At 36.3% G+C, this 14,298-nt stretch overlaps 1 protein-coding gene across 3 annotated transcripts in view; it reads left to right on the top strand.

The window, feature by feature from the left end:
* ZnT35C (solute carrier family 30 member 3) overlaps positions 1–14,298 on the top strand; it is a 159,282-nt gene that overhangs the window by 42,996 nt on the left and 101,988 nt on the right. The window contains exon 1 of one of the 3 annotated variants that reach the window (XM_073966540.1): positions 5,257–6,094. The exons of 1 other annotated variant lie outside the window; for it this stretch is intronic. In XM_073966540.1, the coding sequence (XP_073822641.1) occupies position 6,094 (1 nt within the window). In that variant the 5' untranslated portion in view covers positions 5,257–6,093. Of the gene's footprint in view, positions 1–5,256; positions 6,099–14,298 lie in introns of those variants that run through there. One more of the 3 variants, XM_073966541.1, reaches the window with a different exon arrangement.

The raw sequence follows: 14,298 nt of genomic DNA, 5'->3' as shown, positions 1-14,298 counted from the left end.
GCAATGGTATGCACGCCCGCCTTGCACGCAGAAGGTCGGGGGTTCGATTCCCCGGCCAAGCAACATCAAACATTTTTCAACGGTGGCAAAATACCCCTCAGTAATGTTGGCGACATTTCCTGAGTATTTCAGCCTTGAAAAACTTCTCCATAAGTGGTGTCTTAAGACACGCCGTTCGGACTCGGCGATAAATAGTAGGTCCCATATCATTGAGCTAAATATGAATCGGGGTGCACTCATTGATATGAGAGAAGTCTCCCTTGTCCCGTATGGGATGTTGTGGAACAATGTTTGTTTGTTTTTGTTTGGCATATAACAACCAAACCACTGAGATTTTCGATCCAACACAAAGACAACAATTGTAGCCAAGACAATAACTAAGAAGTCTCTAGTACATCGCAAAAGCATTGGAACGCTCCTTCAGGCAGTTATGGCCTCGAGAATGTGCACATTTTTCGGAAAATATCGATAAATGACACTGTGATACAAAATGGGACTCAAAGTCAATTAGTCATCAATGGGAACCGTACCTAAAATCTTCTGAACAACAATTTTGCAGAATATTTGGATGCTGTAAAATCTCGTCTTGTGGTACTTTTACTACGGTTCAAAAAATAAAGGACGAAAAGGACATGGAAGGAATTGAGTTAGAGGGATGAAATTTTCTATAAAAAGATTCACCATTCAAAATGAAGCTACAATAACGCTTAACAGAGATATAAAGCTATTTTCTCACAAATTAAGGAGCCAAAATTAAACTATTAATCACGCGATATCTCGGAAGCTTGACCTATTGTGAAAATTTCCTTTTGGGTTCTTAGTACACTCACTAAGGGCTTTCATCTCCACAAGGAATTTTCTACCCATTGACTTTGAGTCCCATTTTGTAGCACAGTGTCATTTATCGATATTTTCTGAAAAATGTGCACCTTCTCGAGGCCATAACTGCCTGAAGGAGCGTTCCAATGCTTTTGCGATGTACTAGATAGTTCTTAACTATTGTCTTGGCTACAATTGTTGTCTTTGTGTTGGATCGAAAATCTCAGTGGTTTGGTTGTTATATGCCAAAATATCCAAAAATCCTTGAAAAAAACTTCAAGTCAGAATCCGGGGGCTCGAATTTCACCGTAGACATATGGTCTAGTTGACTTTTTTGCTCAGCACAATCCCCAGAATCACAAACTCCAGGCGCCCGTGATGGTGTTCAAATCGCCTCACTCTAATTTGAACTCCTTTTAAATGCCGATAGCCTAACCGATTTAGTCCATACTGTGCACATCGTAATATTTCTAGCCGTTCTAGATCAGGTTCGAATATGGAATTAATGGTCCACGCCTTCGAGTACCTGCCAAAATTTTTTCCAAAAATGAACTTTACTAACATTTTTTGGATAGTTTTAAATTTTATGATAACTTACGAATCGGACAACACCTTCAATTACCTCTCTCGGAAAAGTTCAACATTTTCGCTTAAGGGTTTTTAAAGGATCGTTTTGATTTTTTTGCATCAGGCTGTCCTCGCAGCTCATTTTTTCGATGGTAAGTCCATACCTCCTGAGATAATGGCTCAAAAGCTCTAAAAACACCTGACGGCACCAACTAATAAATGAATGAATGATGAGCACGATTACCACCTACGAATTGAATATCGGATTTGGCGGAAACTTTACACATCGTAAAATAAAAAAACTATCACGAACAGGTACCTCCCTCACAAAAGTGAACTTAAGTAGTTTAAAGGCTATTCGAAGATATTTTTGAGGTTTTTGCCAAAGATACTCCTTGTGGAACACGGTGTGCCTTAACCAAATTTAAATGGAAGTTCTTACACCTGGGAAGTTTTGGCAGATTCTGAAACTACAATGCTCATAGATGAGAAATATCAAGAAACAAAAAAATCGCCGGAGGGATTTTCAAATAAATCGCGATTTAAATTCACATTTTGTAGGGGTTCTTTAGGTTTTCATGATTTTGCTTGGAAACCGCGAGTCCTATGTAAATGTCCCTAAAGAAAATGTTGTAGCTGTGAAAATTCTCCACAAGATTGAGCTTGATGATATTTTCGTAGGTTTTACCGTTTTTGAGATATAGAAGTTCAAATTGAGACAATGCACTAACTGTATCGCCTCCTTATAAAACAATATCATGCTCAGTGCGCCTTAACTAACTTTTGATGAAAACCGCTTACACATGATAATATTTCGCGGATTCTGAAACAGCAATGTTCATAGATAAGAAAAATATAATAAACAGAAAAAATCGCCGGAGGGATTTTTAAATATATCGCGATCAAAATTCACAATTTTAGGGTTTCTTTAGGTTTTCATGATTTTGCTTGGAAACCGCAAGTCGTATCGAAATGAGTCTAAAGAAAAGTTGGTAGCTGTGAAAATTCTCTACAAGACTGACCTTCAGGCTTTTTCGTAGGTTTTACCAGTTTTGAGATATAGAGGTTCAGTTAAAATGTTTAGGTTTTTATCTTAAGTCTTCAAGATTTTGTTTGGAAACCGCAAGTCATATTAAAATGGGACTAAAAAAAATGTTGAAGCTGTGAAAATTCTCTACAAGATTGATGATTTATTTTTTACTAGGTTGTACCATTTTCAAGATATATAAGGTTAATTGCAGTAATGACATTGTTTTTTAAGGAGGCGATACAGTCAGTGCATTGTCTTAATTTGAACTTCTATATCACAAAAACGGTAAAACCTACGATAATATCATAAAGGTCAATCTTGTGGAGAATTTTCACAGCTACAATATTTTCCTTAGTCCCATTTACATAGGACGCGCGGTTTCCAAGCTAAATCGTAAAATTGTAAAGAACCCCTAAAACTTAAATCGAGATTATTTGAAAATCCCTCCGGCGATTTTTTTGTTTCTTGATATTTCTCATCTATGAGCATTGTAGTTTCAGAATCTGCAAAAACTTCCCAGGTGTAAGCACCTTCCATTTAAAATTAGTTAAGGCGCACCGTGGGAACTGTTTATAACTATATAATATGTTTCATGGGCAAGTCCATGCAACCAGACAAAATTGTCCAAAAGCTCTAAAAAATTCTACGATGAGCGATTTCAGATCGCTGGTGGTCACGATAATCGAGAGGAGTGACAGACATTGGTGCGAACTTTAAACATCGTAAAAAATTTTCCAAACGTACATAAAGTTTGAAGAAAGTGTATATCGGACATCGTCTTCGGGTCCCTAAAGTTGTTCGAGGATAGTTTGGAAATTTTTAGCGAAAGTACTTCTGTGGTCAAGTTCATGTTTCCTGACATAATGTCCAAAAACTCGCAAAAACCCTACGGCAACCAACTGATATACCTGCTAGGCACTGCAGAAGCCTTGATGGAACCAACAAAATGGAAGATTAAAATCCCCAAGATTACCCTCGCAGGGAGATTCTGATTGGTCCAAACTTTGCACATCTTATTATTTCATCTAGTCATGTATAAGGTGGGAATATGGACTATATTCGTCCCGTCCTTCGGGTGCACTTTAATAGCACGTCTCTGATCGTTTTGATTTTTTTTTTGCAAAACGTTCTTACGAAAAAAGCATGCCGGCACCAACTAAACTGGGTAGTACGTAAGATTACCCTCGAAGGGAAAATTCGATATTGGCCAAACGTTGTACATCGTATTATTTCTAACAGCCTCGAATTATGTCCGACTATTGACTACATAGGACCACTTTTTCGGATACCTCCCACACAAAGTTTGGAAAAAGTTATGTTCAGATAGTACAAATTTTTTCGGGTACAAATACTTCTTGAGATATTGGCCCAAAACCTCAAAAACCCCTATAGATGTCAGAAGTATTGTGTTTGATTATTTTCTTTAAGTCGGAGGCTAAGGGTACAACTCAGACGGCACAGCTTACTGATACTTTCTTACTTCTTTAACTACAAAATGGATATGATTTGGTAATTTGTATTCCCAGGGGTTAACAAAAATAACCATCTTGTGAACATAGCCTTATATGTGGATGTTTTGCTCGGCCGAATTTATCCCCTTATTCTTTTAGCTTTCTTTGTTAGAACAGTGGAAAACCCCAGCAAATGTACCCTGAAATTTTTTTTATTTTCAGAACTACTTAGTACATATAGTTTCACCGCTCCTGTTATGGTTTTTTTGTACCGTCACAAGCTTTGGGTATATCTCTGTGAGAAAAGCTGACTGATACTTGTTCTTTATTTATTTTAAAATAATGTTTTCTTTGAGTGTAAAAATATCAGTTTGAACACACATCAATCTGTTAACTAAATAAGCCTGCTTGAAATATATATTCACACAATTTAGCTGATGCAATAAATCTGTTTACCACAATGCTTGATGTTGTTGTGGCTGTTGTTTGGCAAATATTACCTTCCAATTATTGTAATTACTTTGTGGCAGTAAATCTGCCTCGAATTAGCCATTGTTTTTATTGTTGTTGTTACTGTTATTAAAAACAACAATGTTAAAGACAAACATTGTTGTTTTCATTCATTCTCGGGGTCCAATTGAGGAATTTCTTTGTGTGTTATCTGCGACTCTTTTTTATAGATTTGACAATTGCTAACTATAGTATAACTCATATACTATATATGTATATAGTAACACACATCATTGAAAAAATAGGATTTGAATTTCGCATCCTTATTAGCTGTTATGAATTAGCAAAAAAAATTATAGTGTAGAATTGCTCTTATTATCAGCCATACAAGTCATTTTGAAAAGGCAACAGCTAATATTTTTAAGATATTTACTCTGGAATATGACTATATCTCGGGAGTCTTTGGTGGGATCTACTTACAAAAATATTATATTGACATATTCCACCAAAAAAACGGTTCATAAAAACCCTTTAAGTTTTTCTGAATTCCCTCCGCTTGATTTATACCCCACGCAAACTAAGTGGTAGTTTACACTATCTATCATTGTCATATGACACGAAATAAAAACATTTCATATTTACCCACGGAGGCAATGTGGAGACGTAGTTTTTTTTACATTTTTGCTGGTGTGGACGCACAGAGTAAATGGCGTAAGGAAAATCTCCAATATTACACATATTAGCGAATATATAACGATGGAAAATTTCATGTCATATGACATTTACATATAGTGTAAACCACCCCTAAGTAGTAACAGTAGCTGTTCGAAAATGTCACTCTATGTGTTTTCTTTCTATTTAAATTTATAATCCCAAAGTAATTTCAATATTCATTAATTCTATAATTGTTGCTTTATTGATTTGCTTGCTGCTCGTCTGTGGGGCGGAAATATGGTTGAATGCCTAATTCACTTTCGACTGAATGCGGAATAGACAACATTCGGCCGAGAAACTAGCAAGGCCTTTACCCTACAATTAGAGGTCACCACAACACAGCCATTAGCCGACGACGACAAAATGTTGGCTCGCCTTCGCTCACTCATCCATGCACATCATTACAATCCATTTACGGGGTACTTACTATGTCGTCGTCGCTACTTTGCGCCAGGAAGATGAGAGTGTGGGACCACTGATCGACTTAAGGTATTCTGCGGAACACTTCTGCTGGGCAGGGCTGCTTGTAACAGTCTGAATGTTCATTCAAGCCACAACCGTTGCAGTTTGTTGTTTTTCTGTTTCGCTGTTGCCGCCTGTTTTCCTATTTCTCGAGATGTGTCGTTTTGTCGTCGCAATCAGAATGAACAGCAACAACAACAACGAAACCCAAACTAGGAAACACAACAAAAACTTATTATGAAGCAAAACGTTAAATTGACCCTAAATGCTGGCAATTTAGAAGGTGGTAATAGTAACGATATTAAACTCAATTGGCTAAGGTTAGTTGAGTGTGTTTTTGTGTTTTGAATCGAATTGAATTGTATGAAGGAAGACGGCCAGCAGCAGCAGCAAGTCAACACGGCAAAGGAAAAATTGAAGTGTTAAAGATCCGTAAATGTTGACGCTGTTTGTTTGTTGCATGGTGGCGAAAGTGAACGGGAAGAAAACGCGCGAAATACAAACTAATTGAATATAATAATAACAACACAATTATAATAATAAAGTCGCTTTCTGTCGAAAATCGTATTGAAAGTCAACTAAATAGCTTAGCAGAAAGAAAGTGAGTGAGTGAATAAAATGACAGTGTAAACAAACAAACCATTTTTGAAGCGGGGATAATAAAATGCGTGAATTTATATCTCAAGATTAAACATAGAAATGCAAATAAATGAATAACAATGGTGTAAATATCTATCGGCGACCAATGGAGAAGAAAAACATTTGCAAATATTTAAGTGAAAATTGTTTCGTCGCTTTGGAATGTGACTATTTTTCCAGTTTACATTGTTATCCAATATTACGTTACGTGTATTTGAGGTTCACAAACAAAACTCTTCTCATAAATTTATTACCCACGATTTTACACGCATACACCCACTCAGAAAATACATATTTTAATATTTTTCACTCTGCCAAGTGATTGATAACAATTATTTTTCCATTTATTTATTTAAATGTAAATAGTTTTTCACAATGTCTGTGGCAAGGAGAAAAAACAGATGCCCCAATATTTGGCAATGATCATCATAAAAAAGGAAAACGAAAAAAACTACTCCAATTAAACTCCATTTGGACCTTCAGTTATTTTTAATTTTAATAACCGCCAAAAACTTCTCACTCCTTCGCAGAAAAAAACAGAAACGGCGAACAAATAAACAAGCAAAATTGGCAGTGTATTAACTTTAGTTGTTGCACAGAGTCAATTCTCTGTTAAATTCACTTTTTTTCTTGTTTTGGCAATATTTTGTTGAAACTTTTGTTATTTAAATTTCGTGTTTTATGGCGCTACGGCTTGAACCTAAAAATGGCTTTAGTTAAAAAAAAAGAGTTTTGTTAACAAAAACAATGGCAATGTAAACAACAATAACGAACGCGGCGAATGGTGGTCGACGACGACGACGATGAACCATCATCAATGGGCAAAACGGATGGACGAATTGTGTGCCCCGCGTCTCATTGTAACAGGCAGTGTTATCATTTCCGTTTGTTGTTATTGCTGTTGTTGTTGTGGTGTGCATGCACTTACATCCACTTGTACTGATGTTACTGGGTTATATTCTAGTAGTTGTCGTCCTTGTTGTAGTTGTTGCTGTGCTTGCTATCCACAACAACTACAAATGACTGCCGTCGTGGTCACTTCCGGTGCGTAGTAATAATACCAGTTGCAAATCTATTTGTTTGTATGAAAGTGTTTGTGTATTTGTGTGTAAATTTAAAATGCTCCAAGGACAGTGGTGAAAAAATACTTGGAACAATTGACACAAATCCTAGGATATGATGATATTAGGATGAATGACATCACCTGACCTTTACAAAGATGACAAATTTTTATTACTCTTTAAATTTGAAAACGTTCCAAGGGCAGAATTGTGGATTTTTTAAGAAGATTTTTCCAAGGACTTGCAGAGCAAAAAACCTTGATATTGGTTCCAAAGAAGATCAGTTGAAATACAAACATCGAACTTAGTGAATCTGGAGGTCAACAAGTCTCCAGATTCACTAAGTTCGATGAGCGGATAAAATCTGATTTTTTCAAAATCACTCTAATCTGCAACCAATATGCAATAAATGTAATCCATTGTTGCTAAGGCTGTCAAATTAAATTTCTTTAAGGCAAAGCTAATGCCAGAGTTGAAAATAAGGATATCATCGTCTAAGTGTCGAAAAGTTTAACTTCCAGTGTAAAATACCCGGCTACGAAATTATGTTACCCTTTTTATACCCTCAACCTTTAGGTTACGATAAAAATGTGCTTCATCGAATTAATGACCCCACATATCTTGGCAGGAAATCCGCTTTAGACAATTTTTAATTAATATAGTCCCGTTTGTAGCAGCTATAACTCTCAAACGGATCAACCGATTTGTTCCAAAATTTGATTCTCGTAACACTTCTGAATTCAAACAAACTGAATTCAAATTCTAAGATGGACCGATATGGCAGTCCGCTCCTTCTGGTACCTCCCTCACAAAAGTTCACGATTGATCGCAAAAGTGGAGGTCTTCTATTGGCAGATGACGCCTTGAAGGGTCTTTTATTGGATACGTTCTATAGGCAGACGGCATGTTGAAGTGATCTTCTTTAAATAGAAGACCTCTTGAAGTTGATGTGGTCTTCTTTAGATACATCTTGAAGAATTCTTCTTTAGATAGAATACCTGTTGAAGTAAACTTATTTACATAGAATACCTCTAGAAGTGGTATTTTATAGACAGAAGACCTCTTGAAGGGGTCGTCTTTAGATAGAATACCTCTTGAAATGAACTTCTTTATTTACTTTCTCGTTGGAGTCCAGCTTAATCACCTAAGATTTTTTCCAAGTGAAAAATTAAAGCCGAAAAATTCGAACCCACACAACCACCCTTATGTGACCGGTTTGCTGTTGGTAGCAGCTCATCAGATATATCGCCTGTGGAGTGACTTCTCTGTCATCGAACTTTTCATTTCTCAAAAGCAAGTTGTTTTTTACAGTGTTGAGCTTTTTTCACATTCAATCTGTATGGCTTCCACGACAACCGCAGCCTTCGGAAGGTATTAGTTTGGCTCTGAACGCCAACACGCCGTGAAAAGGATGTTTCATATGTTTTTGTGAACTTCTTTAAATAGAAGATCTTTAAAAGTGGCCTTCTATAAACTGGAGACCTCTTGAAAGGGGCTCTTCAGTGGGTATTTTTTAGATGGGAGACCTTTTGAAGGGATCTTCTATTACTGTTTAAGGGGTTTTCTATAGATAGATGAAACATGAAAGAACCTCGAAGCGTCTCCTTAATTGGAAGACATCTTGAAAGTTTCTTCTATAGCAAGTAGATATTTTGAAGGGGTCTTCTATAGGTGTTAAACCACTCGTCATTGTCTTCTACAGCTGAAAGACCTTTTGGAAGTGGTATTTTTTAGATGGTATATTTCTTGGAAGGGTCTAATGTAAGAGGTAGACCTCAATCCTCGAATGGATTATAACCCTCGATTGAATCAACTGTTTTGTTTCCTCGTAATATTTCTTCCGGGTATAGACCTTCGGCCCAAAAAATTCGCAATTTTTCGCACAAGTGTAGTTTAAAAACATGTCTCGGGTCGGTTTGATTTTTTTGCATCAGATTATCCTAGCGGTCCCTATTACATCGGTACATATATCTTTCGTGGACAAGTCCACACTTCCTGAGATAATGAAACCCTGCCGGCATCAATTAAAATGAATAAAAAGCACGATTACTTGCGAATAGAGTATCCGATTTGCCGAAACTTTGCATACCGTAAAATGTCTTCCGAACATTTATCAAGTTTCATGAAGTTCTATAACTACGGTGACCAACCGTACTCTATTATAGAGTACAGTACTCTAATTTAGGTATCCGTACCCTATTTTTTAATGACTCTATTTGTCCTCTATTTTCATTGGGCGTACTCTATGTCCTCTATTTTTGATTTGTTTTACAAATACATGTGAATATGTTAATACCTATGTAATCCAATGAAAAACTTGTGTTCTTGTGGTGTTAGAAGACCTCCAAAAGTCTTCTGTTGTATATATAAGACCTCTAGAGGTTTTCTGATGTCTTTAGAAGACTTCCAAGGGTCTTCTCTTGTCTTTAGATGTCCTCCAAAGGTCTTGTGTTGTCTTGACAAGGCCTCCAAAGATATTCTGTTGGCTTTAGAAGGCCTCCAAAGGTCTTCAGTGGCCTTCAAAAGATCTCCAAAGGTCTTGTGTTGTCTTTAGAAGACCTTCCAAGGTCTTATGTTGGAGACGTTCAAAAGTCTTCTTTGTTCTTTGGAAAATTTCCAAAGTTTTTCGGTCCTCTTTTTTGGCCTGTAGCTTTTTACACATGTACTCTATTTTCATTAAACATATTGGTAAACGTATGTTTAATCGGCTACTCCTTCCGGTGCCTCCTTCACCAAAGATCACAATTTTAGATTAAGCGCAGTTTAAGGGCTGTTCGAGGATCATTTTGAAAATTTTGCTGAGGTTATTCGTTGTCCACGGGTAGTCCACGTTGTCGATAAGCTCTTAAAATCCTACGGTAATCAACTAAAATTGCTGGTGGCCACGACACCTATCAGAGGAAATGACTCCCAAAATGAGATTTTCAAGGCTTTGATGCGCTTTAACTAATTAAAAATGAAAGGTGCTTACACCTGGGAAGTTTTTGCGGATTCTGAAACTACAATGTTCATAGATGAAAAAAATCAAGAAACGAAAAAAATTGCCGGAGGGATTTTAAAAATCAAATTTTTAGGGCTTTATTATGTTTTCACGAGTTTGCTCGGAAACCGCAAGTCCTATCGAAATGGGGTTAGAGAAAATCTTATAGCAGTGAAAATACTCTACAAGATTGACCTGAATGTTACTTTCGTAGGTTTTACCATTTTTGAGATATAGATGTTCAAATTGGGAAAATGCACTGACTGTATCGTTTCCTTATAAAACAATGACATGAAGGGTGCACCTTAACTAACTTTGAATGAAAACCGCTTACACCTGGACAGTTTTTGCGGATTCTGAGACATGGGCACCGAAATGACCCAATATTTAGGGCCACTGTTTTATAAATCTATGTTGATTAGGTCTGTTAGTAAACAAATCAGGACCAATGATTATGATGCCTACCTCACAATGGCTAAAATTTTAACCAGAATTTTCAAAACTTTTTTTGTAACCTACGAAAGTGATATGATATGATGTGGGATCTGTTCTCAGCATTTTGTTTCCATCGCTCGTGTTTTAGTTAACAATAATTCCCAAAAAGGCCGTTTTGGTCAGATATTCTGAACCATCGTGTTGCGCCAAACATAGCAGATGGCAGCACCAAATCTTCTTAAAAGAGGAACACTGAAATTTCGATGGAAAGCTCATGTGAAAAGAACGCATTAAAACCTTTCTATGTGGCACAATGTAATCCCTTTCATGGAATATTTCATTTACCTATAAAGAATTATTTCCTTTTCCGAAAAGCTTATGTTTGTCTCTTCATTGGAAGCTCAAAATTCAATGTGTTTTCATTTTCACATCACTGTATTTGGTAGCTTACAAAAGTCATCGGTGTATCTGTGTCTATGAAAACCCCATGTGGCAAAGGCTCAACAACAAGCACTCTTAATGGCCTACAACCGCGTCCGCAATTGGTTTTTGTTTTTATTTTGTTTCAACATTTGTTTTTTTCCTCTTTCCCCTCCCCTATGTGTTGTTCCAGTCTTGTGTTACCTCCACTCCACTCTCCATAGGCCTTTGGTTAAATGAATGTTTGGTGTGCCATCCAATTCTCCACCGAACACAGAGGTCCAGTCAAGGGCCATATATATTCCGTTACAGTTTTTTTGGATCTTCCTTGTAATTCTTCCAAAATATTGTAGTTGTATTTGTATTGTTAAGCTTTTACAACATTTTGTTGCAATTGTTACTGTTCGTGTGTGTGTGTCGGCTGTTTTGGTGGAAGTGGCCATGGCCATCGCCAGTACCGCGATTACTACCGGCATGGCTGTGAGTGTTTTCCTACATATTTGCATGTTGTTGCAGCAACTATAAATTAAAAAAAAAGAAAACAACAACAACAGTTTTAGCGGCTACGTTACAAAAAATGCGAATAAAACAGAAGACAAAACGAAAACAAAAACAAAAAATACCAAACAAACATTTAAATAAAACCTATAAAAATCCAAATGAAATGAACACCCGACCTATAAAATGCTGTTGCACCACTTGCAACAATTGCCTTCCACACAGGGTGTTTGTGAGTGCTGATATCGGTGTGTCTGTGTGTGTTACTATTTGTATATTCGTGTGTGTTTGCAAAAATTAATGTTGCAACAATTGGCAACAACAGTTGTTATACAATTTATGCTGCCAAGTCAACAGAGAGAGTTGAAGAAATATTGCATTTTTAACTGTTTGTCAGTTGGTGGCACATTTGGATGATATAGACCCAACTGAATACAGCTGCTGCTATTGGTGGTGGTGCTGGTGGTGGCATAAAACATTAAATGGTGCCTGCACGCACAGTGCTGACTCTATATTGGCTCACACTGTCAGGTTTTCCTCCTGGAGTTTTCCCCAGTCTATTAATAATGTTTAATTGGTTTTCAACGAGTTGTTGATGCTTGAACGGCGTCACTGCCACAGCTGCTGCTGTTGTTCGCCGTCAATATTCAGATTCTTAAATAATTGCAATTGTGCAATTCATTTGCAAAGAGGAAAGGAGTTTCCGTTCTTTCTTATACGTTATTCGAACGCTGATTGTAAATATTATAAATATCAGTGAAGTGTTAATATATTTAATTGTTTTATCATTATCAAATAAAGAAAAATTAAAATTTTACTCAATAAATCAATAATTTATTATTGGAAAAATGCATAAGAATGATTATTGATGTGTCTTTGGAATTTAATGCATATGTATGTTTGACTGACTGGAGGAAAGATATTCCTCAAGTTATACGGCTCAGAAAGTGTAGCTGTGTACAGCAACAAAAATCGATTTCTCCATTGAAAATAAAAAAGTTTCAGCATTCAATAAATGCAGAGAATATGCATAGGTAGTATCCTCCCCAGGGTAAAGACCTTCGATCATCCCGTATTTAAGCTTTTATATACTGCACTGAAGTAGTCAGATATTTTACATGCAAAAGTTCAGATTTCGTCCTCTAGGCCCCTTCCAAAATGGTGTCTGGCTACGTCTGTGATGTATTAATTAAGAACACTATCCGAAAATTGTGCAGAATTTTGAGTACTTGAAGCAATTTAAAGACATTTTTCCTTGGGATTTTTTTACGAATAAATAGTTTTTAATGTATTTTTCCAATATATACCAGGATTTTTCATGCTATATGTTTAGAATTTCTTCTGAAGTTTGTCTTAATTTCTTTGACAAAATGTTACAGCTATAAATTTACACTAACAAATGAAAATTGTAATTCACTTCTTTTGCCTCAATCGACTTTTGTGCAAATTGCGCAACAATTGTTTTTACTTTTTAATTAAAATAATAATATCACAAAACAAACATCGAATTATTTCTCTGACTTGGGGCTTTTTTAATTTCACTTTCAATATTTTGTCATGCCTGTCGTTTTTATGTGGCAAATATTCACGGATTCCTTCAGTCATTCATGCAGATGTAATAACACGCTAATAATACATCAAACACATTAAGGCAATGGCATTAATTAAATGTTTAACGTTATATTTTGACACATAAAAGGTTTGCATGTTATCAATGCATACATTAACAACAAGAACAACAACAATAATACTCACTTGCACACATATACATACATACATTCATGTGAATGAGCATTTTTGCGAACAAGTTTGAGTACAAACGACCCACAAGTACTTTGAATTAAATTTGCATATTTGAAATGGCAAACAAACACACATATACCGACGTATATATTAATAAATATACCAATTTCATACTTTGTCAGCCACTACTATGCACCATGGTGGTTGGTTGGCTGGCAACACTCTTAGCGACATATGAAATTATTAACATATTTTAAATTGAAATATTAAAAAAGCTTCAACGGAAACTACACACACCACTCACATCGAAACACACACCAACATCTACACACCTGTCTTCAAATTTGTATTCCAAATTAAGAGAAAGCTACAAAATATAGCACAGGAATTGTTTGAATGGTTATTGTTTAAAGATACCCTCTTCCTCTCTTTCTCTCTCTCCGTCCCCCACCCCCCCATTATTCTTATGTTGCTAGCTGCATTCCTCTGGAGCGCTTCCGTTTCACCGTGTGGCACCTTTCGTTGTGCTGCACGATATCATCATCACCAACAACTAACTATACATGGACATGCTACCCCATTTCATCCAGCATCAGAAAATCAATTAAATTCTACACTTTAAGCTGCCGCAGGAGGATTTTCATGAATGAATTTTATGCGCCAATGAATATAAAACAAATAAAAATGGGTGACACTCACACAAGGAACAAAAAAAAAAAAATCCCAACGAACACAAAACAAACAACGACAATCGTTGAAACAAATATTCACCAGCAATAGCACAAAAACAACAAAAAAATGACAAAACGATGCGAAAACGTAAGGAAAATATATGAAAATTTCACTTCAACCTGCATACACACATGCACATGAACATATGAGTTTGATATTCCTTATCCACCATTCACCACACACTTATACACATAACGCCAAAGAAAGTCGGAATCACATAAAATGCATGAAAATGAAAATATGTTTTCTATCTGATCAGCGTGCAGAGATGCCAAACTATCAATGTTGATGGTGTCT

This window comes from Musca autumnalis, unplaced genomic scaffold (genome assembly GCF_047663935.1).
Source record: "Musca autumnalis isolate F117 unplaced genomic scaffold, ASM4766393v1 scaffold_2, whole genome shotgun sequence".
NCBI lineage: Eukaryota > Metazoa > Arthropoda > Insecta > Diptera > Muscidae > Musca > Musca autumnalis.
Note: the sequence above shows the minus strand (reverse complement) of the source record. Positions and strands in the feature narration are given on the sequence as shown.